Here is a 26,489-nt window from a genome sequence, read left to right as displayed (position 1 = left end):
TACACACACGTGTACACACGGTACACATCTGGTGCGCGTGGGTGTGTAAAATGCTGTATATGTACACATAAACATGCGTGTGTGCATGTGGACACGTGCGTATTTAACACGTGTGTGTGTCGGTGAACGTGGGTTTGTGTGCCTTGCACCCCTGCATATGTTCCCTGGACGCGGGGCCTCTGCTCAGGGTGGGATGCACTCTGTGCCAAGCTGTGATTGACGTATCACTGTTGGCCAGTCACTTCCTTTTGTCATGTGACTCAGGTAGTGATCCTTGGCTAGGTGGAGTTGCTGTCCCCAAGCTCTTACCTGTGGTCGCAGACAGCAGCCCTGGAGGAGGAAGCCCTGCTGCCACATGGCAGGGTGGAGGCCGAGCCCCAGGCTCCTGACTTGACTCACCCAGGTGGCAGGTCTCCAATGGCAGAGTGCACTCAGGTGAAGCTGCAGACTGGAGGCTGTGGCCCCTTCTTCCTGTCCTTCTTTGTGTTTCTGCTGGTTGATTTTCTTCCTCTACATAATGTTCCAGTCACTTGGGAAGTGAGGGGTCTCAGAACAGCCTTGGACTGGGGACCCTGTCTCCCTGAGGTTTCAGCTGGGGCTCTCTTGAGGCGGGGAGCAGCTGTGGGGAGGGGCAATCGGAGGGCCTCGGGCCGTCACCCCTGGCAGGTCTGTGGAGAGCCCCCCGTGCCGGCCAGGCTCGAGGTTCCCCAGAGCACTTCACGAGCCACGCAGAGCGCGCAGGAAGCCGCTGGCTATTGCCTGCAGCAGACTGATGGCGAGGCGCAAGCGTGGGTTTGTGCTCAGAGGAGGGTGGAGGCCTAGTGGAGGGTGGCGAGGGACCTGAGGCACCATGCCAGTGACAGTTCCCCGCAGGAAAGTGCCCCGTGAACCCCACAGAGAAAAGGTGGAAGGGAACCCAGAAATTCATACACTCCTCTGTGTGCTTGCGGGTCCATGTGGGTCTCTGTGTTTAGTCTGTGTGGGCCTGTGTGTGTGTGCATGTGTCTATCTCTGTGTGTTTACCTGTGCGACTGTGTGTGTTGGGTCTATGTGCGTATGTGTGTGTATGACAGTGTGTCTGTCTCCATGTGCTTATCTGTGTGTATTGGGTCTATGTATGTGTGTGTGTCTTTGTGTCTGTGTCCATGTGTTTGTGTCTGTATGTCTGTGTGTGTTGGGTCTATGTGTGTTTATGGTGTCTGGGTGTCCATGTGTTTGTGTCCATGTCCATGTGTTTGTGTCTGTGTATGCCTGTTTCTGTGTGTGTCTATCTCTGTGTGTTTGTCTGTGTGTGTTGGGTCTGTGTGTGCGTTTATGTGCATCTGTGTGTATGCATGTGTTTGTGTCCATGTGTCTGTGCATGTGTATGCCAGTGTGTCTCTCTGTGTGTGTCTATATCTTGGAGGAAACTTTCTTTACCAGAGCGTTTCCCTCTCCTGGAGAGAGAGTCTCTGTTGGCACAGAGTGGCCTGCCCTGAATCAGCCTGTGGTGGTCAGCAGGCCTTCAGGGCTCAAGTGGACAGTCTGAGTCCCCCTGCATCTGTGGCCATTGCTTCAGGCCAACCCCATGCCCTCTCACCCTGCCCGTCTCTGAACAGACCAAGAGACCAGCAGTAAGTCAGCGCACCCCAGGCAGGTCCACCAGCCCAGAGTGAGGCACAGCCGCACGTCCCCAGGTCCCTCATTCAGCAGAGTGCTGAAGGTGGCCATCAGTACTGGACAGGCGGCCAAGGGCTCATGGGAAGATGCTGCAGGGCTTGCCGGGACTCCTTCCGGGTGGTGGAAGCTGGTCCAGGTCACAGGGGAGGGCTGGCCAGGTGGGACGCGGAGGTGGCTCGGGAGGCAGGAGCACAGGGGCACAGGAGAGTGGCGGGGCCTGGCTTCAGGAGGAGTTCCTGTCAGGAGCTGGGGCCTCGCTGTCTGGCTCACCTGAGGGCTGAGAGGGCTGAGAGGGCTGCCCTGCGCCCGCGATCCTGTCGGAGCACATTCTTCCCTCATTCGCTCTCCTGCCTGCTGTGCCCCTGACCTCAGTGCAGGAGCCAAGGTCCGTTGTGTGGCTCCCAGCCCCTCCCACCCACGCGTCCTCCTGCTCCATGTCTAAAGCTCCCCTGCAAACTGGCAGGAGTCCCTTAATCAAAGCAGAAACGTCAGAGCAAAAAGAATCAACTTCAGACGCCTTGGTGAAAGTCCAGACCCAACCTATGTACACCGCATTGTAAGCCTGAGAACCCACGTAGATCAGGTTTGCAAACATAAATCAGGTTTGCAAATGTAGATCAGATTTGTAAACAGTATCCAGTTTTCTTTGAAACGGATGATTTTCTTTTAGTTCCATGAGAATCAGTAGCACTTGGAGCATTCTGTCTGACTCATTGGATTCTACAACTAAACTCACACTTAGAAGACATTGCCAGAAACTCATGCCTGCAGAGAATCAGGGAACGCTCACCTCATTGCTCTGGGAAATACAATGAATTAATAGCACTCGGGCTACTGAGGAAGGGCTTGGTTTGCCCAGGCTTTCTGTGGTGGGAACTTCCTCCTCCAGCGGGAGAAACTGCCGGTAAAGGAAGAATGACAATTTACATACCGTGGGGAGGCCAATCTGCTCGATCTTAGTCACAGCCCGCCTGCTTGAGACACCCTGGAAAATCCCTCTCTGGACCAGGAAAGTCAAAGTCCAGGTTTCTGTGCTTATAAGCCTTATTCTGTGTGATTCGCATGCAGAGTCATCTATGTTTCTAACGAAAAATAATCTTTGTGATTTTTCTATCATGAATTAATGGTGGAGTGTGTTTTTCCAATTTTGCATATTTGGTCTTGCCCTACATGCACCATAAGAGACTTTTTCTCTTCTTTGTTCTGCTTCTCAAGACTCCCGGGAAAACGGCTTCCATGGCACATTCTGCTCAGGGCACATCTGGAATGAGCGCTGTACACAGTTCTGCAGAGCGAGCAGAGGTAAGAATACACTTCTGGGGATGGACAGGCCATGTGGGTGAAGGAACAAATGAATGAATAAGTGCTTTCTTAATTTTTTAAAAAGATAACCAAGGTATAATAAGAAACTGCACCACATTTTCCATTTAGAAATTTAAGTGGGTAGCATCAGAATTTGAATATCTAGAAGTTGGTATGGGTATTATGGTAGAGAAAGAAATGCCCAGACACTCTGAATATGGATCACGCTTTGTAGAAAATACTTCCAGGGAATTATGTATGGGAACATTTTTCTGTACTAGAACTCAGGCATTAGAAATCGTTGCACTTATTGCAATATCAGATGCCTTTTTTTCAACTGAAAAGCAAAGCAAATGCAAATGAAATTTTCCCCAAACCTCTGCATTTGGTTTTGCTCTATTTTGATACACAGGACTAATCTCCAGAGAAAGCCCTGCAGTTACAGCTGTGGCTGACAACACACGGTTCTCAGTGCCTTCTGCTTCGAATAGACTCTTTTGAAGATCTAGCATCTGAATCTTACTGATAAAATAAAATCAAGGTCAAAGTGCTTTATAATTTTTTCCAGAGAAAATTATTTATGGAAACCAACCAGCCCACTGCTGAGCACTCCCAGTAGGCAGGAGTGTACAGATGTGTTACGGTCACAGAGTTTTGTCTACCTCACAAATAGAAGGAGGGCTTTCCGAGGACCCCAGACTGACATTGCCAGCATAAGCTAGGATTGCAGGATATTGGCTTGTTAGGAGCCCGGATGACTGGTTAGACATGGAGATGCCATTTCAAAGTCTCCATCCAGTGTTTAGGGAGCTCTGTGTTCAGCAAGTTGGGGGAGCCGGGTGCGCTCCTGTGGTCTAGAGTCCAGTTTCACTGTGCTGCTGGGTGCTCAGCTCAGCACATGCCAGGTAGGGTTGGCTCCCAGCCAAATCCAAAATGCTTAATGGTCAGTCAGTTCTAATATCGTTTCTTAGAAATCTTTCCCCAAAGGAGAAGGTCATTCACAGGAACCAAAAGGCTTGTCACCTGGATTTCCACGTCCCTCTTGGTGATCAGCCAAACCAGCTTCTTGAGGTTAATAGCAAGAGAACGGTTCTGAATTTACACAGAAGCTCAATGTTAAAGTGTGGTCTTAGTCACAGCATCGGTCTAAATAGAGAGAAGTTGAAAAAGCAAAGAGAAGAAGCTATACAGGTGTACTACGCTCAGAACCTAAAATACAAGATATGCTAAATAAAGATAGAGAAATGCAGTTTTATAAATCATTTCTAAGGAAAGAGACCTTGAAATTCCATGATGATTGCAGAAGAGCTGTTTCCTCTAAACATTTCTGACAAAGACCAACCTGTGTTGAAAATATTCTTAATTGTTCATGCATATCCCTGAGCAGTTCCATGGTCCAGACTAACACTGGTGAGGTATCGTCACACAGCTGCTTCTATTACCTATGACTCTTGGTACAACACAGAACAGGTCCTTTATGCAAGTGACAGTTTAGCCCGATGACAGGCAGTTCTTCTAGAACTTCTGTGCTTTCTTTAAATGAATATTCACATCCTTGACAAAAATAGCCAAAAAGAAAGGTGATAGACATTTCCATTGAGCCAATAATTTGTACTCTAAAACTTTATTCCAAGAGCTGGTTAACATTACACAGTGCTGGACAATCCCTGTCCACCCCACCTCTGACATGCTGGAGTCCACAGTCGCTGGGGTTGATTTCCTGTGGTTTGCTGTGATTTAGTGGCACAAGTTGGTCTTCACTCTTGGCGATTCTGTCATCCTCTGACTTTTGCCAGAGCCACTCTTTAGAATTAGTGGGTAATGTGTTCATGGACACTTGTGAAAAGGACCCTTGAGAAATGTTTAGTACACAAATGTCTAAAATGTATCCAGAAACTGACCCGATTTCTATAGGCCTTTCTACTCTCATTTTTTTTTTTTTTTTGGAAAGGGATTAAAATTTAAATTCAAGAAGTTCTAACTTCTGATTTGTTCATTATATAGACACATTCCTGATTCGTTAGGGTTATTTTGGTGACTAATTCTTATGAAGGGGTCTCACTTACAATGAAGTTGTGCCATGAAGCCCTGCTAGGCCAGGGTTTTTGTTTCTGTTTTTGGTGCTGGAGTCCAGCCCAGCCCGCGTGCATGCTCGGCACGCATTCTACCACCCAGCCACCTCTCCAGCTCCAGAATCAGATGCTTTTATAGATCACAATGTAAGAGTTGGCTACATGCATGGTGTTTGTGAAAGACAGCATTTCTCCTGTTTCTTTTGCAAACTGTTTGACATCCATCCTTTTTTTCTTCCAAGTGTGCCCAATCATCAAGAAGAAAGAATCTGACAGATCCTCTTGAACAAAAGATAAGGTGCTTAGAGAAGCAGAGAAAAGAGGTAACTTAGAAGTATCGGTTAAAGCCATGTGTCATGGATCAGTGCTGAGAATAAGCATTGTTTCTTATTTTTTCTAAGTGACGGTATTCGTTGCTCTGCTACTGTATTGCATTATATTGAAAGAAAACACTGTTTTATCAGTATTTATGTAATGCCAAATGAACAAGTGACAAGGTCACAAACTTACTTGGCATTTACAGTCCTATTTTTCCCCACACTTCCTCCATATGCCCCATGTGACTATCTTCTTATATTGATAAGGGCTGGAATTTCTCTTAATGTTAGAAATTGCAAATTTCCCTACAAGGAAACTAAAACACAGGTCATAGTGTTGTCTCCTAATTAGCACATAGTTTTAAAAACTTCAAAGTGTTTGAAGTCTAAAGTATTTCTAAATATTGTCTTATAACAAAACTTATTCCTGGAGAAATCTATATTTTTGAAAATGTAATAGTATCCATTCAATGAGTATATATCACAATAATGTGTCTATCTTTTAAAGCATAATATTGCAAACAAATAATTATCACTTAATAGGGTAGACTTCAATATAAACTTTTTAAAGCTGGAGAAATAATTCACTATAATAATCAGTGTATACACATAGAAAAATGTGAAAAGACCCTTCACACATTAGTAAATCTTACAGAAAACCATCAACATTACAATTTTTTACCAGATACTGACTGAATTAAACAAAGATTAACAGTCACACAATAAGGAAGTTGAAGTCGGCTACTATGTTACTTAGCTGGCTGGTTAAGATACACCCAGATTTAATGATTTTTCATATGTGAACCAGTTATGAACAGGTGAGAGTGAGCCAGCAGATTTTTCCAGCCCACCCAGAACTTGCTGGAAGGAGTTACTACTATCTTTACTCCTGGCTTTCCACTCTCAGTAGCCTCAAAAAGTGATTTTAGGTTGTCCAAATTTCCAAATGGGCAGAAATCCTTTGTCGATTCACCAGATTTTAATAATTTCAGCTCCTGGAAGTTAATCAGCAGTGGGACCAGCAATTTAGAAGCATGAAAGAATTGTATGAAAGAAAGGTAAGCATCTGTCTCTCTTCGGGTTTCTTTGACCTGGCTGGGTAGCCATGTGGATGCTCAGGCTTGCAGTTGCAGAGGGATCTGCAGAAGGCCAGTTGTGGGAGCGGGAGTAAGGGGGGTGGGCTGAGGGCACTGGCGCATCTCTGGCCTCTTGGTACAGAAGAGGAATGAGCCCTGCGGGTGGCTTGCCTTGGGCAGCATTGAAAAAGGGGTTACAAACTGCCTCCAGTGCTGTCCCCAGGGTGTGCTCATCTGTCCTGCCTCCCAGTGTGGTCACTAGCAGCCATACATGCACCTTCAGGCTGCGATGTCCTGTTAGGGACAGTCTAAAGTCCCCACTGTTCCCTGCAAGAGCAGCTTCTAGTTCTTTAGATAGGGAGACAAACAGGCCCCGCCCCTTTCCTCTAAGCAGCTTTGGTTTTGGTAAGAGAGCAAATTTTTGGAGAAAAATCTTCTTAAAATCAATGTGTAACTTGAAAGCACTCTATCTCCAGAAAGAGAAAAGGGAAAGTAAATCCCCTAAATAATTCGGAATTAAGAAACCCGACCACCTGTGAGTAATACAACCACATGGCTAGTTTCTTCCCCCTTTTGATAGGCAAAGCTGTTAAATTTAGAAAGCGCAAAGTAATGCTCCCACGGTACCCAGCAGCGGTAGGACGCCTTGCTGAGCCACTTTTGGAGGAACCTGGGCCTCCAAACTTTAGAGATCTTGATATCTACGTCTAAGCTGCTGCCGCGAACCTCTCGCAGGAGTGCCAGCAATGGGTATGACCCCCTGGGAAGACCGCCCATCGCTAGGTTCTCCCACTGGGCCTGGTGTCGCGCTGAAGTCTGCAGATGGTCAACAGGTTGAAGGTCCCAGTGTAGGCGTGGCTGCCTCTTCCGCAGCAAGCAAGGAGCATCTGGAGACCCGCGGCCAGAGGGCACCACTTCCCCTGCCGGTGGTCAGGCGTCACGCCCTCTGAAGCGGCAGGAAGGAGGAAAGAGATGGAGCCTGCAGGTGTCAGGCCTGTGCTTTTGGGGTTGACTGAGCTCCTTTTAAAATGCAGACGTCCTGCTGTGTGCTGACCTACGTGTAGGAGAGGGGGCTCGCAGTCCCCAGGCGCACAGTCCGGGCACAGGTGCCGGGTGTGGGTGCAGGAGAGGAGTCTGCAACTGTCTGCCGGGTTCCGTTCCGCAGGTGACGGAGCTGAGGACCAAGCTGAGCGCAGCGGAGGGCGCCCTGGGTGCTCTGAAGTGCGAGCGGCTGCGGAGCCAGAGCTCAGGTGGCGCCGCCCGGGACCCGAGGCGGGAAGAGGTGGGCGCCGGCGGGGACTGCGGTCGGGTGGACCCAGCGCTCCAGCACCGCGGCGCGCGGGGCGGGGTTGCGCGTCTCCAAGGCGGCAGATGAGGCACAAGCGAAGAGCGGGCAGCTTTTTGCCCGGTGTCCCAAGCACAGGCGGCCGTAGTGGTCCGAGCTCGCGGCAGAGAACTGGCCCTGCTGTGCGCATAGCTTTGCGGGGCGGTCCACCCAGGCGGAGTTGGTTCCCTTCGGCTTTCTCCTTGTGTACAGCTCCTGTTCCCGACCATAAGAATACTAAGGCAATGCCTCGTAGTTGGGAGTAGCTTCTCGGTTTTGCAAATGGGCTACTCTTGCAGTCATAAAAACTACATTTTTAAAAGCACGTCACCCTCATTATCTTCTTGAACATTGTCTGCCCATTCTTTTGCCACGCCTACGATGACAAGGCTGGGGCCGAGTGTGGTTCAGTGGTAGAGCGCTGGTCAGGGACCCAACCTGGGCGAGCCGCGGGTTCATTCCCAGCACAGCGAGAAAAGAAAGGAAGATAGATGAGAGCAGAGACAAGAGGGGAGACGGCTTGTCCGGAGTCCTGTACCCTGAGCCCCGCGCCCAGCTCCCCACCAAGCCTTCTCATGGGGCTGGGCCTCTGAGGCCCCTGGGTCCTACCAGAGCAGGATGCCACCGTCAGTTGGGAGGGCAGTTCCTCTAGAGCGAGTTTTTTTTTTTTTTTTTGCGGTCCTGGAGATGGAACTCAGGGCCTTGTTCTGTTTCTTCCTGGGTTGACTTACAGTTACTGGATGGACTGCAGGGGCACGGCAGAGGATGAGAGCAGAACCTTAAACTCTCAGGCCTCTCTTTTTAGGTATAGTAAGAAGACAGAGTGGTGCCAACATTGCAGGGAAGTCACCGTTGACCCCACGCCGCCCTGGCTGCGTTTTAAACCAGGCACGGACGTCAAGACCTGCCCACCTGCCTGCCTACCTGCCTGCCTTGCTGAGGCTGTCTGCCACGGTGCCCAGGAACAGGCTGGCAGCTCCCTCTCTGCCCTGTCACAGTGACTTCCTTTGACAAGGACACCCTGAGCAGGAACCTTAGCAACCCTCTGCAGTTCCGATCATTTTCTAGTTAAAACAATTTTCTCTTAAATTGTGCTAAATTTGAAAATGACTGGCTCATTTTCCAAGTGAAAATGGTAGAGCCCATTCTATTTAAACAAAAGCAAGTAGAAATATTACCCCTTTTAAAGAAAACAAATTACCTAAGTAGACTTCTTAAACACGAATTGCATTGGGAAACACTAATGACTAAAATCATGCAATTTGACACATTTATTAGCTATTTTCTGATCCCGAGATACCCATATTGTGCACTGTTTATTTATTCTCAGCAAGAATCCAATTTCCTTCACAGTAGGTTTACTACCTACTGTGGAAAATTAAGAAGTAGGAGACATCGTTTGAGTCCAGAGTCCATTAACATCTGAGTAGTGAATCTTCAGTGCTTTCTAACACTGGGCTTCCAGGAGATGATCTGTATGTGACTTGTGGTGGCAGTCAGACTACTTGATCTCTGCCTCTTAAACCAACAATGGCAATAGATGCTCTGAGTAGTGATGGGTAGCCAAGGGTCCTATTTGCCTCAAATCACTTGCTATTCCTTCTCTTTGATACAGCCTAGCTCAGGATTGGGCTCTGAGATACTTGATATTGTTTTGTTGCAATTTTTTTTTTTTGTAGAATTTGCAAATATTTTTACTGAGTCCCTTGTCCATCACCTAGTAATGGGAACTGGATTATTCTGCAGACCCCCTTATCTGACCAAGAACAGTGAAGATTGGGGATTTTGGTGTCTTTTTCTGGGATCATCAAACTTCTAAGAAGTGGCACTAAGTTTTGATAAAAAAAAAACACTATCTTCAGTCCTAACCTTGTCCTCACCGCAGAGGATGCTGCTCAAATGAAGCGCAGAGAGGCGATCCTGCAGGTCCTCTCCTGTGGTTAGAGGGCGACTCCTCTCTGCCACTGGCAGCCCAGGTACAGGGCCCCATAGTGTCATCCCTGTGGACTTTGCTTATGTTCTGATGTTCTTGCTTTCCTTCCAAAGGAAAGGGAAAACCGAAATGAAGAATTACAAGAATTGAAGAAAGAGAATAAGTTTTTAAAGGAAACAAATGCTCTCGCACTGAAGAAGAAGGAGCATTATGAACGTGAAATTCGGCGTCTTAACGAGGTACCAGGTAGTCCCGGGAGCTGAGGCCAGCGCCACAGTCACACCACGTGGCCCCAGCCAGGGACGGGGCACAGGGCACACCTGCAGCTCCACCAGCCACACATGCAGCCTTCAGCCCCACCCGGCGGGAGGCTGTGGGACCCCCGCTCCCACAGAGGGCAAGGCAAAGAGAAATGAGAAGCTCCAGCAGGCAGTGGGAGCGCAGCACATCTTTCTTTCCTCCTCCTCGTCTTTCTTCCTTCCTTCCTTCCTCCTTGGAGTCTGCAGAGCCACATGAAGCGGGTGAGTGCTGCGAGCACTCACCTTTGGGTCAACCCAGGAGCTTCCTGAAGAGGCAGCTGCTCCTTAAGACAGTGGCCGTGGAGCCAGTGAGGTACACAGGGAAGCAAGCTGAACACCAAGCTCAAGGTCAACAGCAAGGCGAAGGCCCATCTTTCACAGGGGAGCGCAGCCCTCAGGGCTCCAGGAAGATGCCAGGGGTTTAGTAGCTGAACTGCAGCACAGTCTTCACAGGAGCAGCTGTGCATTGCTAGAGGATGAAGAGGGGTGTGTGTGCGTGTGTGCGTGCGCGTGTGTGTGTTCTATGTGCCCGTTCTTAATTTCCTGGAGGAAAAAACATAAACTTCAGGGAAAGTTTTTATTTCAAGGAAAACGTAAACCGCTTGCTGTTAATTTTTCCAAAAGCCAAGCCACGTGTGGAGCCTAGGTTTGGGGCAGCACCGGGGTGACTGGCCTTTAAAATGTGCCCAGTCCCTTGGTCTTGGGCTGTGTGTCTGTGGGTGGAGACTGCCGCGTCTAGAGGCACCATCTGAAGCTCCCCAGGTCACGTGCTGTGCCCTGGTGGAGCACGCTTGGATGTGTGCTCCAATCCACAACCACCCTAGAGGCTGGGTGCCGCCTTGCACGGGACTTAACAAGTTTGCTTATTCTGAAATCTAGAACTATGGGCTTTTACACACATTCCGACAGGGCCGGGGTGCAGCTCAGTCCTAACCTTGTCCTCACCGCAGAGGATGCTGCTCAAATGAAGCGCAGAGAGGCGATCCTGCAGGTCCTGCTCTGCAGCCCGGGGTCTGACACCCAGGACCAAAAACAAAACAAAAATCTGACCAAACATAAATTATCAGAGAACTTTCTGTTGTTTCTGCAAATTCTTCCTGGAGGAGGAAGAAAAAGTTCTTGTTTCTCTTACAACTTCCTGAAAAGCGATTTTCCTGGGCTGGTCAGGTCCTAGATGCTGAGGGGTCTGTCAGGGACTCTGGGGCTGACGGCGGGACTCAGCCACAGGCTTGCTCTTCCCCTGGGGTTTCACAGCCCAGTGGTGGGTGCCCACTTGCATAGAGCATTGGTTGGTCAGTGAGCAGTGATGTGGCCTGAGGGCCACACGAGGCCAGATGTGTTCTGTCACATTATAGGAGGTCACCTCAGCAGGGACTGTGTCTTCAGTGTGGAGGTGCTGCCTCCGTGTGGCCTGCCAGGAGGGCGCACCACGCCCGTGGGGAGCGAGGGTGTGGCATGGATGGGAACACCCAGTAGTGCCTCAGAGATGTTCTGACAGAATGAACCTGCCTGCGGCAAGGCAGGGCATGGGGGGCACAGCAGCAAATCTGCAGGGGCTCCCTTCTCTGGGGTTCCCTCTCTTCTTGGGGTCATGGGGACATTCTGCTGTCATCTGGGACTAGCCACACCAGCTTTTGAGAAGTACAGATTCTTGGGCCCTGTCCTTTGGGCTCCCAGTTGGGAATCTCTGAGGTGGTGCCCAGGGCTGGGCATGTGCTCCCAGGCTCTGAGCACCAGGGATGAGCACCTCTTTGACTGGGGCCCAGAACTGGCAGAAAGGCGTAGATAAATCTTCCATTCACAGTTGGCTGGGTGGGAGGGAGTCCAACACTGAAGACCTCCAAATGGCAAGGGCCACGGGATAGCAGCAACATCAGCTTACCTTGGGGAGCAGGCAGGTTCTGAAAATGAACCTGTGTGCAGAAGATCGGAAGGAGGAAAGCAGCCGTGGGGCCGGGCTGCCTGGGGTGCCCTCGGGAAGCCCAGGGCAAGCCCAGGCTGACCTCAGCTGTGTGCTCTCCTTGCAACAGGCTCTGCAGGACGTCTTGAAAATCCCGAGCGCTCCGCCATGGGAGGACTGTTGTGGGAAGTGCACGGGGCACAGCCACGCGGCCATGAGAACCGAAGTGGAAGTCCTCAGGCAGCAGGTGAGAAGCAGAAGGGGACGGTCCTGTGCAGCACGCGGGGCCCACGGCTGTTCAGAGCAGCCACCCACGCTTGTTTTAACTGGAATTACTGATGGTAGAGTGTCCAGGCAGAATGGAGCTCAGGGGCTCACTTCCATGGTTCATAAAGCGGGAACTGAGTCTCAGTGGGGCACTGGCTCGCCCAGGGTCACGCCGCTGAGATGAGGAAGATTCCGTGAGCACTGGAGTTCTGTGCAGGCAGGGTTGATTTTGTAAACACTACTCACCCAAGCCCCGGACCTTTTCAGAAAACCGTAGCAACCAGGCTAGGATCTGATCTACTGGCCTCCTGCCCTTCAAACAATATGGGCAGTTTTCAAAGAGTCCTTGGCTCTGATTATAGTCACCGAAGTGTGAGGTCTGCTACCCCACATGGGGCAGGCCCCACCAGCAGCGAGTGGAAGCACCACGGCTTCTTCTGCACCCCTCACTGCAGCATGTGGAGGGCAAGAGTGAGCACAGTCCCCACAGCACAGCAGGAGACCCGGCGGGTCACGATGCCCCAGCTGCTGTGTCTCAGCTCAGTCCAGCAGGCTGGTGTTCGCCTCCCTGAAGGGCCAGCCGTGCCAGCCGCGTTTCTCTTCCTGTGAGGGTTAGATAGCAGTGAGTACGGGGAACACACTGGAATCCAGGCCCTGAGCACACGTCATCAAGAACCCATAGCACTGGGGGACACCATGGCACAGGACAAAGGGCTGGCGACCAGTTTGCTCTGGACAAGTGCCAGCTGCAAGGATCTCAACATGCTCACGTGGAAAGCTGGGCCATGGTGTGACTGCTCTTTACCTGCAGTCACCATCTCGAAGGAGCAGTCCAGGTTTAAAACCCAGAGCTCTGGCTGGTCCAGTTGGGTCTTCTCTTCCACAATCCCATGTGAAAATCTGCCTGTTACACTTAGGATCATGCACATGGCTTGAACATGAATCCATAAACAAGCGAGGGTGACGTTCAGTTTGTCAAGCCCTGCCCAACTGGCAGCCGGGCAGGATTCCCGGGGTGGGCACTGCGGGTGTTCAGACACTGGGCCATTCTGGAGCTCAGACACACGCACATTGCAGGCCAGAGGGCGCCTGGCACGCGGGTTGCAGCAGGGTCAGCCTGGAGGCCGGCTGGACGGGTGCTCTTTAGTACACGCTGAGGAGCGGAGCAAAGCCTTTCTCCCCTCGGCACCGGGGAGAGTGTGCTGACACTCCGCGCTCACATTTTGACGAAGCACACTTCCAAGTCAGCACTCACAACAACAATGTCCCAAGCACCACATGGGGCAGTAGAGGTTTCAGACCCACAGAACCTGAGTTAGCACTAAAGTGGCGGCATGGCTAGAATGTCCAGTTCTCCTCACCTGGGCTTCCCCCACTGGACATGCCTCTGGTGACTGTTCTTCCTGTCTGGAACTGAGCCTCAGCTCTTGATAAAAAAAAAATAAAATTGTCAGCTTGGCTGGATGTAGTTTCCTTGCAACAGTGCTGATGAATAAGGGCTTAAAAATGAAATCTATATGTGTGTGCATGTGTGTGCACATATATACATGTGTGTATGCTATATATGTGTATACATGTGTGTGCACGTTTGTGCATATAGGTACATGTGTGTGCGTATGTGCACATGTGTATGCATGTGTGTGTACATGTGTGTCTGCGTGTGCACGTGCCTCTCCACCAAGATCTTCATGCAGTGTTTGCTCTCCCCTCCAGTCTGTGGGGTTTTGTGCTGAGTGCTTTAGGTGGCTGCACCTCTAGTTGAAACCTGCTCATCCCTTCCTGCTGAAGGTGCTGTGTACATTGGTGCCAGACAAAAATCCAGCTAAGAGGTTTCCACATAGAAGTGATTTAAATCATAGTCTTAGAAGAATTCTTTGGCTTCATTCTCTACCTTTCATTTATTTTTATAGCTTTGCATGTTAGTATCCAAGCTACCAGCCAGTTATAAACAATTGAGGATTAACTTGTTTGATTACTTTTCTGGAATATTTGGAATATCTCTTATGAAGTGTCACAATAAAATATGACCATGTTTCTTTTTTAACCATCTACCTCTAAAATTGCTTATAAGAACAAAACCTGAGACTGCCTTTCAACCGTCCCGTTTTGCTTTTCCACCTCTGTCCGCCTTTCCTTCCTGTGTTCAGCTCGTGCTTTGTATTTGGGAGCTTTGGCATGCCAGTACTTAGTGGCTTCACTCAACAGCTGTTGCCAGCAAACTGCCTTTTAGAACTTCAAGCAGAGCCCTGTGGTGGCGCTGACTTGCTCCCATAGTGACTCTTAAAGCCAGCCCGGGCTCCAGCACAGCTGAGCACATAGCAGAAGTGTGGGTGCAGGAGGTTTTAAGGAATGTATTGTTGTCCCCTTCTGAATTCTTGATGCACGCCAAGAAGGAAAAATCTGAGGACCTCCACTCTAGAAGTGAAAGATGAATTGCAGCCACATGCGTTTCTCCACCCCACCCTGAAGAAGTACTGGGGACAGAGGGTGGCGTGCCTGACTGCAGAGACCCAGGTGGCACCTGTGAGGGGGTCGCTCGAAGGGCCCAAGAGCACAGAAGGTGGGCAGTCACAGCAAGTGCATCTTTTTTAGGTACAAATATATGAAGAAGACTTCAGAAAGGAGCGATCAGACAGGGAAAGACTCAACCGAGAGAAAGAAGAGCTGCGGCGGGTTCATCAAGCTTCCCAGGCCCAGCTGACCAGGCTGAGTTCCCAGGTACGTGTCAAAACAAAGTCCTGTTGCCAAGCACGTGTGTTTTATTTTTATTTTCTCATTTAAAAAATATTTGAGGCTTTTGAATTCTGTCAATTGACATTGGGTTTTTGAGAGGGCTGCACCTGGGATGAAGTCACTCTTAAACCACCTTGTGAGCAGATGAAAATGTCTGAAATTTCTTTTAACTTGAGTATGTTGAGGAATGACCCAATCAACTGGATTCCAAAGTCTTTTATAAAATATAGTTCTTGTGATCTTTTTCTCATAATATTTATCTTGGGAGAATGGGAGTTGAACTACCTACTACTCAAATACAGTGAAGTGGTTTCTAAATTCTTGTCACTTTCTTTGGAATGTTCTTGTCTTCCAAAAACATGCATATTTCTAAATGCCGTGCACATGTCTGGTGAAGCCCAGGACCCTGTTCACTGGGGCCCAGATTTAATGTAACTAGAACACTTTCAAGGAAGCCAGTTTATTGGGCTAGAACGTATTAAATATAAATGAACTAAAATTAAGTGTAATAGAATAAAAAGTAGACTCAGGAAGTTGCCATGAAGGGTAAATACTGATGTTAATGAGGGAAAATGTAGCTAATGTAGTTTTGACTTAAGAAACTAAAATAAACCACAAGGTTTTTGGTTTGCAAAATCATGCAGTGGCTTTCAATAAAGAGGAAACAGGTATAGGCCTGCTGTGGAACCCTTGAGCTTCAAGAATTTCAGTCTCTGAAGAACTTTTAAACTCTTTGCTGTCTTCTTCTGCCTAATGCAAAGTGGATGGTGAATTGCATCTAATTTCTTCTCTCATAGGTTTTCAAGAATTAACTTGAAAATCTTAATTTTATGTGGAAAATTATTTGGTAGAACCATTTCCTCTCTAATAAATGAGAAAAAATAAAATAAAAGAATTATAAAGGAAATTAGTAGGAATCAAATGTAATTCTTTAATTTTCTGAAAGTAATCCATGAAACCTAATAAACAGTTTATACAACAATGGGGGAAAGTTCTGAATATTACTGAATGGGGGAAAATTCTGAAGAATTACTCTTCCAATTTTTATTTCTTACATGCAAAACTCCCTTAATTTCTTTTAAGTTGTTAGTGCACAAATTACTTTATTCCTGGCATATTTTAATTTTATTCATTCTACTTTATTAAGTTTAGATTGGTTCCTCTGCACCAAACCCAAAAAAAAAAAAAAAAAAAAAAGGAAAGGAAAGAAAAGAAAGAAAAAGTTTAGCCTGCTGATAAATTGGTACCTAAGATGGGCAATGTGCTTTCCATTTTAGAACTTACAGTCCACCCAGGAGCACAGTTCATCTACTTAACATTCTAGAACATAGGCCACAAGCAGTTCTAGCACCTGTGCATTTATAAAAAGCAATTTTGACTGATGTCAGCTAAATAAATATATTGTCTAAGTAGTATGGTAAAATTGTGTTTATAAGCTAAGGAAGGATCTTGAAACCGATACCTTAAAACTATCAAAATTATCCTTTAACATAACAATAGCCCAATCACTTATTTTTCCAAAGTCTCATTCAGCCAGGGGTGGTGGTGCATACCAGTAATCCCAGTGACTTGTGAGGCTGAGGCAGGAGGATTCCAGGTTTGCAACCAGCCTCAGCAACTCAGTGAGACCCTGTCTCAAACTGAAAAATAAAAAGGGCCGGAGTGTAGCTCAGTGGGAGAGCGCTCCGGATTCATCCCCAGTAGGAAAAAGAAAAAAGAAAAAGGAAGAAGTCTCCTTCGCTGTGGTCAAACAATGCTAGAGCCCCAAAAGACACTGGGAAGGCTTGATGACCTATGCTAAGTGAATGGCCAGCAGACTAAATGCCACAGTACAATAAAAAGAAACCTCGGTTGAGTAGAAATTATCAGAGTTGAAAAGACCTTTAAAGGCAAGTTTCAGGTCAGACCCTCAGGCACGGGTCACACGCCAGGGTGCAGGCCTGCGGCCACTGAGGAGGTTCGAAGCCAGCTGAGTGGTGCGGACAAGACCGGCTCCGGGGCCACAGGTAGTAGAGAGCAGGGGCGGGGCCGCCGCCTCTGACCTCCGCCCCTGGGCAGCGACCCCGAGTGGCTTTACTCTGTGTCCTTCTCCATCCTAAGATGAAAACCTCAGCCCATCCCTGCCGTGTCCTCTGACCCTAACCCTCGGGAGCGCAGGGTTGCCGAAGCTCCGCTGCCTCGGTGCACGGTGCGCGGTGCGGGGAAGGAGGATGCTGGGCCCTCGCACTGCCCTCTGGGTGACCACGCAGCGCACGCTGGCTCCTTACAGCCTGTTCCGCGGCACGCCGTTCTTTTCTTTTTGTGGTTATTTCACTGTTGAAAGCAGAGTGCCCGAGTGCCGTCCAGGTTCCCGGGTGCCAGGAGGCTGGGAGGCCCCATCCAGAGAGAGCAGGCCTGGCAGTGCTGCTGCCCCCGAGCTCAGAGTTAGGGAGCCCAGGGCGCTGGTTCCGTGAGGGTCTTCAAGCAAGCGCACCAGAACGGGGTTGGTAGTGAACCCAGCCTTCCACCTGGGGCAGTGTTCGTGGTGACCTCAGAGGACACAGTTGTGCACACAGCAGGAGTCTAGTATTCACAGTGCAGGCTGCCTGAGGCCACAGGAGGGCCAAGGCAGGAGGGATGAGGTGGTGGGTGGGACTGGAAAGCCACCATGTAGGCGGGGACGTTTGGATGATGGTGGCATGACCACAAAGTCCAGGAGAAGCCAGCTTTCCCCAGGTGTCTGGTGTGGAGGGAGCCTGGCTAGTGACTGCAGCTGAGGCTGGGCCTCGGAGGTTGGGGGACATGAAGCAGTGTGAGCTTGACACTTTCTCAGCATGCCCAGCTACTACATGGGGCTAGTGTGAGTACCGCACAGAGCGAGCGGGGTCCCTGAGCTTGTGCCTGCTGCCCGTGTCAGTCCAGGTGAGGTTTCTACAGGCTCCTGGTGGAAGCCCTCCACTGTTGGGCTGAAGATGCCAATTTCATTCAGCAAGCCAGACAGACCCTGGAGAAGTGTCTCCGTGGATCCAGGTCTAAACGGATTCAGACTGACAACTACATGGCCTCAACACATTGGAATAACAATTTAAAGCTCTCCAGCTTTCCAGATTTCCCCGGGGGATTTCAGGACAGAGGTGACCTGGGCCTGAAACCCAAGCACAGCTCTTTGCTGGCACCACGCTCCCCATGCTGGCCCGTCACCAGGTTTCCTTAAGGCTCCAGCTCCTCCTGATAAGAAAATGCCTTTGTTTTTTCTGTAGATTAAAGTTTGTCAGATGGAGAAGGAAAAACTAGAAAAGCAACTAAAACAGGTACGTGGCTCCTCACCTGCCCTGGTTGTGGTTGAAGTGCAACTTCCAGTTTCACCCACAGTTACTCCTGTGTTCAACTGGTCTTGCCCAGGGATGGTCAGTGCTCAGGGACCACTGGCCTTTCAGCCCAACACTTGGGAAAAACACGCTTCTTGACCAGTAGTGCTGGCCTCCGCGTGTTTCTTCTGGAAGGTGGCTTCCTTCACGGGCCCACAAACACCTGGGAAATACAGTCCCTTGGTATTTTTTGCAGTTGCTGACACTATTTGTGGTGGAAAACCACACCCAAGGCTTTTGTTTCTTCCTAGAAATGCAAGGTCTCCAGTAGCCTCCAAAGCTGAATATTTTTTTCTTAGTTCCTGACTTCCTGCCTGGAGTTAGCTATGTCTCTGTCTGCACTTGGAGGGAACCTTTGTCCTGGATCAGAGGCTGGTTGGTCTTCACGGAGGTCCTCTGTGAAGACAACTCAGAAGCACAGTTAACTGTGTGCACTTTCCAGGGGCTTCTGATTTCTCAAGATGGAGGAGTAATTGTAGTGTCGCCTCGGGGACGATTTAGCTAGTGAGTCTCAGCTTGTGAGTTCCAATCCTCATCAACTTATTTACTGTTCTGGGTCATAATCATGCCAGACCAGGCTACACCTTAAGATCGAGCCAAGCCTGTCGTAGCAGCATGTGTTGATGTGCGTCCCATCTCACCCCTCCCAGTGGACCCATGGCTTTGTCTCCCCAGATGTGTTTCCCAGGTTGCATCTGTGGTTCAACTTTCCACCTGTGGGATCCATGGGTGCCAGCAGGCCCGGGCGCTGTGCAGAACCAGCAGGAGCACCCAGGAAGTCAGAGCTCCCATTTCGACAAGTAGTGATGGCATTCTCTTTGGATAGAAATCGTGTGCATCTCTGGAATTTGGGCACACAATGTTGCCCACAGAAGAAGACTCTGTTTTACCTCAGTCTCCAACTGACCACGTTCCAGAGGTGCATGGACACGGTAATTATTCTTTGGGCACTGAATCTTCAAGACACATGAAAAATGAAAAATGAATTACAAAATTTCAGATTGAGCTACAATTCCTTGAACAAACATAACATTCTATATGGGTCATTTTCAATTACCATACCTAACTCTACAGCCAAGGATATTTTTATGTATAAAGAACAGCAAAGTTGATATAGCAAAAACTGAAAAAAAGACAATAAAGCAGACGTTTTAAACTTATCTTGAACTGCTGTGGATATTGCTACATATGTGCAATACGTATTTTTGAACATTTTCCACTGAAGGGGATTTTCTTGAAAGATCCAGGAAGAGGTGGCCTGCTTCTGTTGTCCCCCACAGCTGTGCATGCCCCCAGGCAAGGTGAAGTGGACCTGGGTGGAGTTGATTTGGATGGTCCACCTGAGCCAGCCGGACTGCAGTGGCCCCTCCTTGCCTCTCAGGAGTAATGCCCACTGCCCTGATGGGAGGCCAGCCTCTACTCTCCATGGTCTCACAGAGGCCAAGCCTCCATCTGGGAAGACAGCTTCGTGCTCTGCTCTCTACATTCTGGATTTGCTCAGACACTCTCCTGACCCCTAAGCTTTTATTAACTCTGTTTCTAATTGTGCCAAAGTCTGAGATCTTTTTATTGGAATTTTCCTAGCAGAGCACCTACCAAAAGCACGGTTTTCCAGGTTGCCTGAAAGGCTCACGCTTGGTCCTTTCCCAGGGAACTGCAGGCTCCTTTCCCAGAGCATGAGACAATGATCCTTGGAGACAGGTGGACGTCAAGGCTCGGCACCTCTCCTAAGCAGCCTGGCATGGCGCAGCATGAGAAGGGACCATGGTGGCCTTTGCTGCTGCTACCTGCTGCCCCATCCCTGCCTTTTTGCATTACCTGTTTTCTTCCTTTTCAGTCTTCAATTCTCATTCCTTGAAAAATGTTTGTGAAGGATGGAGAAGTAACGCACGACTGTGGAACAAAGAGATGGAAACCGACTCAGGAGCTGGCTCCTGCAGGATGGGGGAAGTGTTCTCGTGAAAGACGGTGACCTTGAAACCATGAGTCCTCCTGGTTTACCTGGGAGCAGAGACGGGCGTCCGTCCAATCTTCATTCATGGGAAAAGGCAGGAAGACACCTGCCGGGGCTTCCACACACGCTGTCAGTCAGAAGAGGCAGGCAGCTCAGGCTGCAGAGAAGTGCCTGCAGACCGAGCTCGGCCTGGAGACAGGGCCGCAGCTGTGCATCTGGCCTGCGTTGTGGGGCCGTGTTCCGCTGAGCCAAGTCGCAGCTCGAGGAAACCTGGGGCCTCTAAGAGTGTCGCATGTGTGTGCATGTGTGAGCCTGCACTAAGCCACGGGCCTTGCCGATGGTGGCGTTGCGGCCTGTCTCTCTCCTTCTGCCAACTCTCATGGCGTGTAAAGCAAGACAACACCTCACTTATCCTACCTGTTCCTGGGACACCTACAAGAAAGCGAGGAGGTGAAAGGCAGAGCTGGTCTCATTTCCTCTCTCAGTGTGTTCGTGAGCCACAGGTGCCCAGGGTCCAGGTGACTGAGCAGGTGGGCCAGCCTCGGCAAAGTCCCTCAGCCCGTGTTGGGCAGCTGAGGTCTCAGGCCACTTTCAGTGGTCTGGAACCTTGTGAATGGCCCCCACTGGGGACCATTAAAAAGTTTCCATTAAGTTATTTTTAGCAGATTACTAAACAATTGAACCAAAGTCTGTGATCACTTTGTCTTACGGGTTGTAGGAGGCAGGGAGGGTGTTGGAGCAGCAAGACAGACTGGGCAGAGGAAGCCCAGTGGATCCATTCACAGGGCTTGGGAAGAGTTGGTGGCCTTGGAGCTACCGTGCTAAATCAGATCTGCAGCTTTTTATTCCTTCCATTGATTTGTTTGGTGCATTCCCTGATATTCGATATCTATCTGTCCTTAACTGGTGAGAACCTAGGAGGAAATTCCAAGAGAAACATCTAAACATCTTTGGCCTAAAGCCTGAGCAACGTAGAGAACAACTTCCGTGAGACCTGCGTACAGGGAGAGGTCTGCCTGCTCCATGTGGAGCCCTTCTGCAGGGCCTCCCACGGCAGCTGGGAGTTCTTCCTTGAGCCACCCAACAACATTAAACTTGTATTATTTTTTTTCTGGCCCTCTCATTGCACCCAGTGTGAGGGTTTTCAAAGGAGATTTGTTGGTGGTAAATTAGGTTGTTTTATTTATGGGCTACAGTGGTTTTACAAAAGTGTTTACACTTCTGCAGAGATCCAAGACACATGTGTTTTCCAAACAAAGAAAACAACCCCAAAGTCATAGAAATTCTGGCCAATTCTGCCGAGTGGATTGAAGAGGGGGCAGGCAAATGGTGGGAGGGCCAGGGTGTGGGATGAGGGACATAAGCAACAGGCCTGCTTGATGAAGCACCCAGCACCCTTGTGACCCCACATGCTCTGGGTGCTGTTGAAGTCCGCATTTCAGTACTGACGTGTTCTTGCTCCGCACGGCCGGACCATCCGAGGTGTGCTCTGGACACACTTGACCAGGTGGGCTGCACAAGGAGGAGGTGAGACCGCCCTGCATGGGCACCCTTCCAGGCACACAGCGGCCCCTCCGACTGCCTGCCCACATGCGCCCCTGCTTGTTAATGAGTGTGCTGTGACATGTTGTGCTTCATAGAATTTCCCATTCTGCTTTTATGAATTCTCTGGCCACTGACAGGCTTACCTGTCTCATCTCTAGGAAATGCATCCCGTTCTATTTCTATCCTAGTATCTTCCATTATTATTTCTGTTATGACAAACCCAAGGCAGTAGCTGTTCTCTTTTCATTGAATGTCATAGAGGAGTAGCTTTGTGTGTTTTAGAAGGGACGGTGGGTACTCAGTGCTGAACTTCGACAATACCCCTGGAACCTCTTTTGGCCTTCTTGGGCTTGCTGCAGGGATAGATGGAGAGCTGTACAAATATTGTGAACTGAGCTTAGAAACTTTAAGGCACAGTCCTTCCTCTTACCTTGAAAGTACCCAGAATTGGCCAGAGTTTATCTAGGATGCTCGGTTTCAAAGTCAGCTCTCTGCCAGAACCTGGTGGCCCAGGACACCAGAGCCCTGGCCTCTTCCCTGGGGCCACCACTCTGTCCCTTCATCCCACCCTGCGGGCTCTTGAGTGTGGACTTGAGGACAGCCTAGCTCACATCCCAGCTTCCTCTCCATGCCCCTCACCAGCTACGAGCAGCCCCCTGGCACCCAGGGTCACTTGGGTCCACATGGATGCCATGCTCCTCCTGGAGGCAGGATTCATGCACTGTGCAGTTGCTGTGGCAGAGGAGGGCAGGGCAGTGTCCTCTGAGGGGTGCCCAGGCCAGGCTGAGGGCAGGAGGGTGGAGTGCCCTGTAGAATGGTCCTCTGGCCGCTGATTTCCGGCTCTGGGCTATTTTAGAACACCGTAGACATGTGAAAATCAACTCTCCTTTCAAAACCCAAAGACTTCCAGTGGAGGTTGCGAGGCATGTGAGGCTTCCTTGTCTTTCTCATCGCACAGGTGAATCCTGACCTTTTAAATACCTCGGAACCCACCTACGCTTATGGGCTACAGTTTGTGTCTAGAAACATGACTTCACAAACAACATTTTAATCTCATTTCATCTGTTATAGGTTGGGATACAAAATGCCTTTGAAGTTTCTAGAATAATCTTGGCATTGTAGAGTCACGATAACCTTGAAGACACATTGCTTGTTTTTTCTCTTCTGAAATGTCAGAACACTGTGTTGCCTGTCAGCCGCATCAGAACGTTCCAGACTGTTCTTGTGGTGTGGAATGGACTCGCTCTAGGGGGCTTCGGCTAGGCTCTGCCATGTGTGGAAAAGCGTGAGACTAGCGCGTGTGAGATTGTGCGTGAGCAAGCACGACTGTCTCTTCTCAGCTGAAGAGCCAAGCCTCAGCACTCTGGGTGCCATACCATGTCTGACAGCCACCCTCCAGCCCCACACAGGGTTTGTCCTGTGGGACTGCCGCAGCAGAGTTCCCCAACTAGGCGGCACCAAGAGCAGAGACAGCCTCACAGCTCTGGGGGCCCGAGGTGCTGGCAGAGCCATGCACCCTCCGGAACCTGGGGAGGGCCCTTCCTCGTCTGTGTCTGCTCCTGGTGGCCCCAGGGGTTCTGAGTCTGTGGCAGCAGAGTTCCAACCTCTGCCCTTGTCTTTACTCCACCACTGGCCTGGGTACCTATCAGGTCTTCTCAGCAGGAAAACATAAAGGAACCACTGTAAATAGTCAAGGCCACTTACAAGACAGATGAAATTCAGAGACCACACTTAGTACAATTTTTAATATGGAAGGCTGAGTTATTAAGAATATTTTTCTTTTATAAAATATATTTCTTGAATAATTATTTTACCAGTGGCTAATACATAAAATCAATATTTAGGAACAGATAATGTGATGCCTATTATTAAGATTTTTTTTTTAAAGAAAGAATTGCCAAAGAAATGGCCCCTCAACCACATGATGATGCTATGAACGTCAGGTATTAGTAGATGCAGTGAATTTGCAAAGGGGAGAGTAGATAAAATATTTGTATATATGTGAAGATACAGTTGGTAAATATATTCCTGTTCAAACGTGGATCATAGGCAAATGTTAAGCATGCTACTTAACCACTTTGTACACACATAGATGACAGGCAGGTGGATAGGCAGGTACATAGGGCCTGGATGAAAGCAAGGCCTGCCGTCAGTCAGGTAAATGCAAGAGGTGGCTCTTACGTAGGAGACACCTGCAGGTTCACCTGCTCAGGCTGCTTACTGCTAGTGCCTGCATGTGCACACCCCAGGAGGCCAGGGTCCACGAAAGCAGGGCCCCGTAGGTCCTTCCGTCGATTGGTAGGGCTCAGAGTCCAGGCCCTGCTGTAGGCACTGGCCAGGGAAACTCTGCCTTCCCTTCAGGAGACTGAAGGCCTGTCTTTGCTCTTGTTGAGACACCTTCCTGTGGTGGTTACCTGCTGGTCCACGTCCTCTCTCTGCCCAAACCCCAGAGATGCTAACCGTGACCACACCTGTTCCTCAGAGCACCTTACAAATGACAAGTGGTTTTCTGAGTATTTCAAGATGCCTGGGATACGTATCATGAAGGCACTAAATCTGAACTTGGGTTGGTTAGATTGGTGAGTTATGCTTAGGGCCCAAGCTTAAGTTCTCGACCTCGGGTCCTGCTGTTGTTTGCAGCGTGGATTAAATCCAGTGCTAAGCATGCTAAGCAGGCTAGAAGCCTGTTTTCTTAAGCCTGGAGCAGTAATTCATCCTCCTGTTGGACTTTTTGTCACCAAAATGTAGTCTGTGTCGTCTCTGATGCCCAAAGTGCAGGCGACCAGTAGGAGAGCCTCGTCTCACCTCTCGGTCATCATGAAAAGAGAAAGCTCCTTCCCCAGGCTCCATGGTACCATGGTTCCTCCTGGTGCCCTGTGCAGCCCTCTTGGTCTGCCTTCCTGGCGATCCTCCTCTGCAGGGTCCCGACCTCCTCCTAACCCTTCCCAGGGTTCCGTGTCTGTCTTCCTGAAACCCGAGCATCTTCAGCCCTGCTGGCATCTCTGCGCCATTCCCAGTGAGCTAGTGCCACGCTCCACCTGAGTGCGTGCCTTCCTTTGTCAAGTGATCTTCCTCTGGGGCGCGTCCTGACTCTAACAGCAGCAGAAACCACTCACTTTCCTAAGGGAATGCCCAAGCCATGGGACATGGTCCAGATGAGGGTTCTGTTCCTCCTCAGGCATGAGCTGAGCCACCCAATGTCACAACACGGTGAGCACGTGCCAGTGCCTAAGAGGGCAGCCCGCACCAGCCTGCGGTTCTCCGTGTGCAGCCCAGGGAGCTGAGGAACGGGGTCTTAGTCTCTCTCTAGCACGCACGGGTACTCTCTCTCCCCTTCCCTCTCCCTCCCTCCCTCTCCCCATCCTGGAGATGTATGTTAGCCAGGAGAGGGGCAATGAAACTTTAATATCTAACCTGGAACACTCTCCTGCTGTTTTTTGTAGCTCTCTCCTCAGTAAAGAAGGCCCCTGGTAAAGCTGACACCACAGAGCGCCCCGGCAGAGGGGAGCCCGGCCAGGGCCCTGGGTGTGTGCTCCACACTGTGTCTGCCACAACTGTGCCATACCTGCTTCCTTCCTCCAGCTGGGTCCTGCTCCTGCTGGCATGGACAGAGGAAGAGCTTCTGGCCCCCGAGATCCTGATGGCGCCGGGGCAGCCGTTGCTGAACAGCCCAATCCAGCTTCCAGTTCCTTGAAAGGATACCTGAAGTGTCTTCAGCACCTTGCTGATGGGTTTGCAAAGGGGACTCATGTGTTAAGCGACTCAGTTCTCTGTGTGCTGATGTCCCGTGTGGGCTTTGAACCACCTGCGTTCCTGCCGAGGGTAGTATGGCTCTGCATTCCAACCCTGCTCCCTTCCTGCCGCAGCAGCCTAGTTCTTAGCCCTTAGGTCAGATGCTGTGTTCATCACGGCTGGCCCGAGGGAACCCAGAAGTAGGGCCAAGGAGGTGCATATGCTTCCTTCAACTCAGCAAGCACTTCAAGCTGAATAAAAGGAAAGACTTGAAACTGTTGAAACAGCTCATTGTGTATGATTAAAAGTTGTGAGGCTACAATATTTTTAGATGAAAGAGATCATGAAAGATAAAGTCCTAATGAGATCTCAGTGACTTTGCTGTGTACATACACCGTTACAGAAGAGCTCAGAAACATGCATTTTGGCTAAGTCTGTTTTCCCTTCCTATGGATTTAAGCAGGTATAAATGAAAAACAGAACCCTGACTTTTCAAACCAATTAAAATGAAAATGGAATGTCTCTACATTTTCTTTCAATTAAATTACACAGTGACAAGACATATCTAAAGTTGAAGCAGATATAAAAGTATTAAGTTCATCCATTTAGTCAGGATTCTGTTGGGCCCAGCCTGAGCTGCCCTCTGTGAGGACCAGTACATACCCAGAATGCCAGAACAGGATACCTGCACTTCTGGGAACACGAGGCAAAGCCTCTGGAACCATCTGAATTCCTGCTCAGTCTGTCGGCTTCAGTGTCTGCATATGCTCGCTGCTTTGCAAACTGGGAAGGAGAAGAACCCAGGAAAACACCATTTTCTACTTTACTCATGGCTAGAGTCTTCCCTCCCATCGATTTCCAGCCCTGGGCTGCCCTTGCAATTTATCAATCATTCTGGACCTTTCCCCCAGCAAGTGCATCAGAAAAGCCACCGAGAACAGGTCCACTGTGCAAGACTCACAGCACATGTTCAGATTTTCATGTCCTCAGATTATTGCAAAAGTCACTGTAATGTCAATGTTTAGAGGT

General features: G+C 49.5%; 1 protein-coding gene across 5 annotated transcripts; it reads left to right on the top strand.

The window, feature by feature from the left end:
- Positions 1 to 2,865: 2,865 nt before the first annotated feature.
- On the top strand, positions 2,866 to 25,796 carry Tnip3 (TNFAIP3 interacting protein 3). Of its 5 annotated transcripts, none has more exons than XM_047567581.1 (9): positions 2,866 to 2,961; positions 5,276 to 5,356; positions 6,343 to 6,408; positions 7,592 to 7,708; positions 9,797 to 9,922; positions 12,013 to 12,129; positions 14,742 to 14,867; positions 18,122 to 18,172; positions 25,172 to 25,796. In XM_047567581.1, the coding sequence occupies exons 1-9, from the start codon at positions 2,896 to 2,898 to the stop codon at positions 25,184 to 25,186; spliced, it is 765 nt and encodes a 254-aa protein (XP_047423537.1). In that variant the 5' UTR covers positions 2,866 to 2,895; the 3' UTR covers positions 25,187 to 25,796. The 5 variants fall into 5 exon arrangements, with proteins under 5 accessions (XP_047423537.1, XP_047423534.1, XP_047423533.1 ...); XM_047567578.1 differs by lacking the exon at positions 25,172 to 25,796 and adding an exon at positions 24,678 to 24,805; XM_047567577.1 differs by lacking the exon at positions 25,172 to 25,796 and adding an exon at positions 18,905 to 20,929.
- Positions 25,797 to 26,489: the final 693 nt, after the last annotated feature.

Source organism: Sciurus carolinensis, chromosome 10, assembly GCF_902686445.1.
Source record: "Sciurus carolinensis chromosome 10, mSciCar1.2, whole genome shotgun sequence".
Classification (NCBI taxonomy): Eukaryota; Metazoa; Chordata; class Mammalia; order Rodentia; family Sciuridae; genus Sciurus; species Sciurus carolinensis.
Note: the sequence above shows the minus strand (reverse complement) of the source record. Positions and strands in the feature narration are given on the sequence as shown.

What these genes read in the sequence shown, in the direction of transcription:
- Tnip3 (XM_047567577.1), top strand. Translation starts at nt 2,896, where the DNA reads ATGGCACATTCTGCTCAGGGCACATCTGGAATGAGCGCTGTACACAGT. An exon ending in TGGAAGTCCTCAGGCAGCAG is followed by an intron (nt 12,130 to 14,741) that starts GTGAGAAGCAGA and finishes CATCTTTTTTAG; the next exon opens with GTACAAATATATGAAGAAGA. An exon ending in TAGAAAAGCAACTAAAACAG is followed by an intron (nt 18,173 to 18,904) that starts GTACGTGGCTCC and finishes TTGTCTCCCCAG; the next exon opens with ATGTGTTTCCCAGGTTGCAT.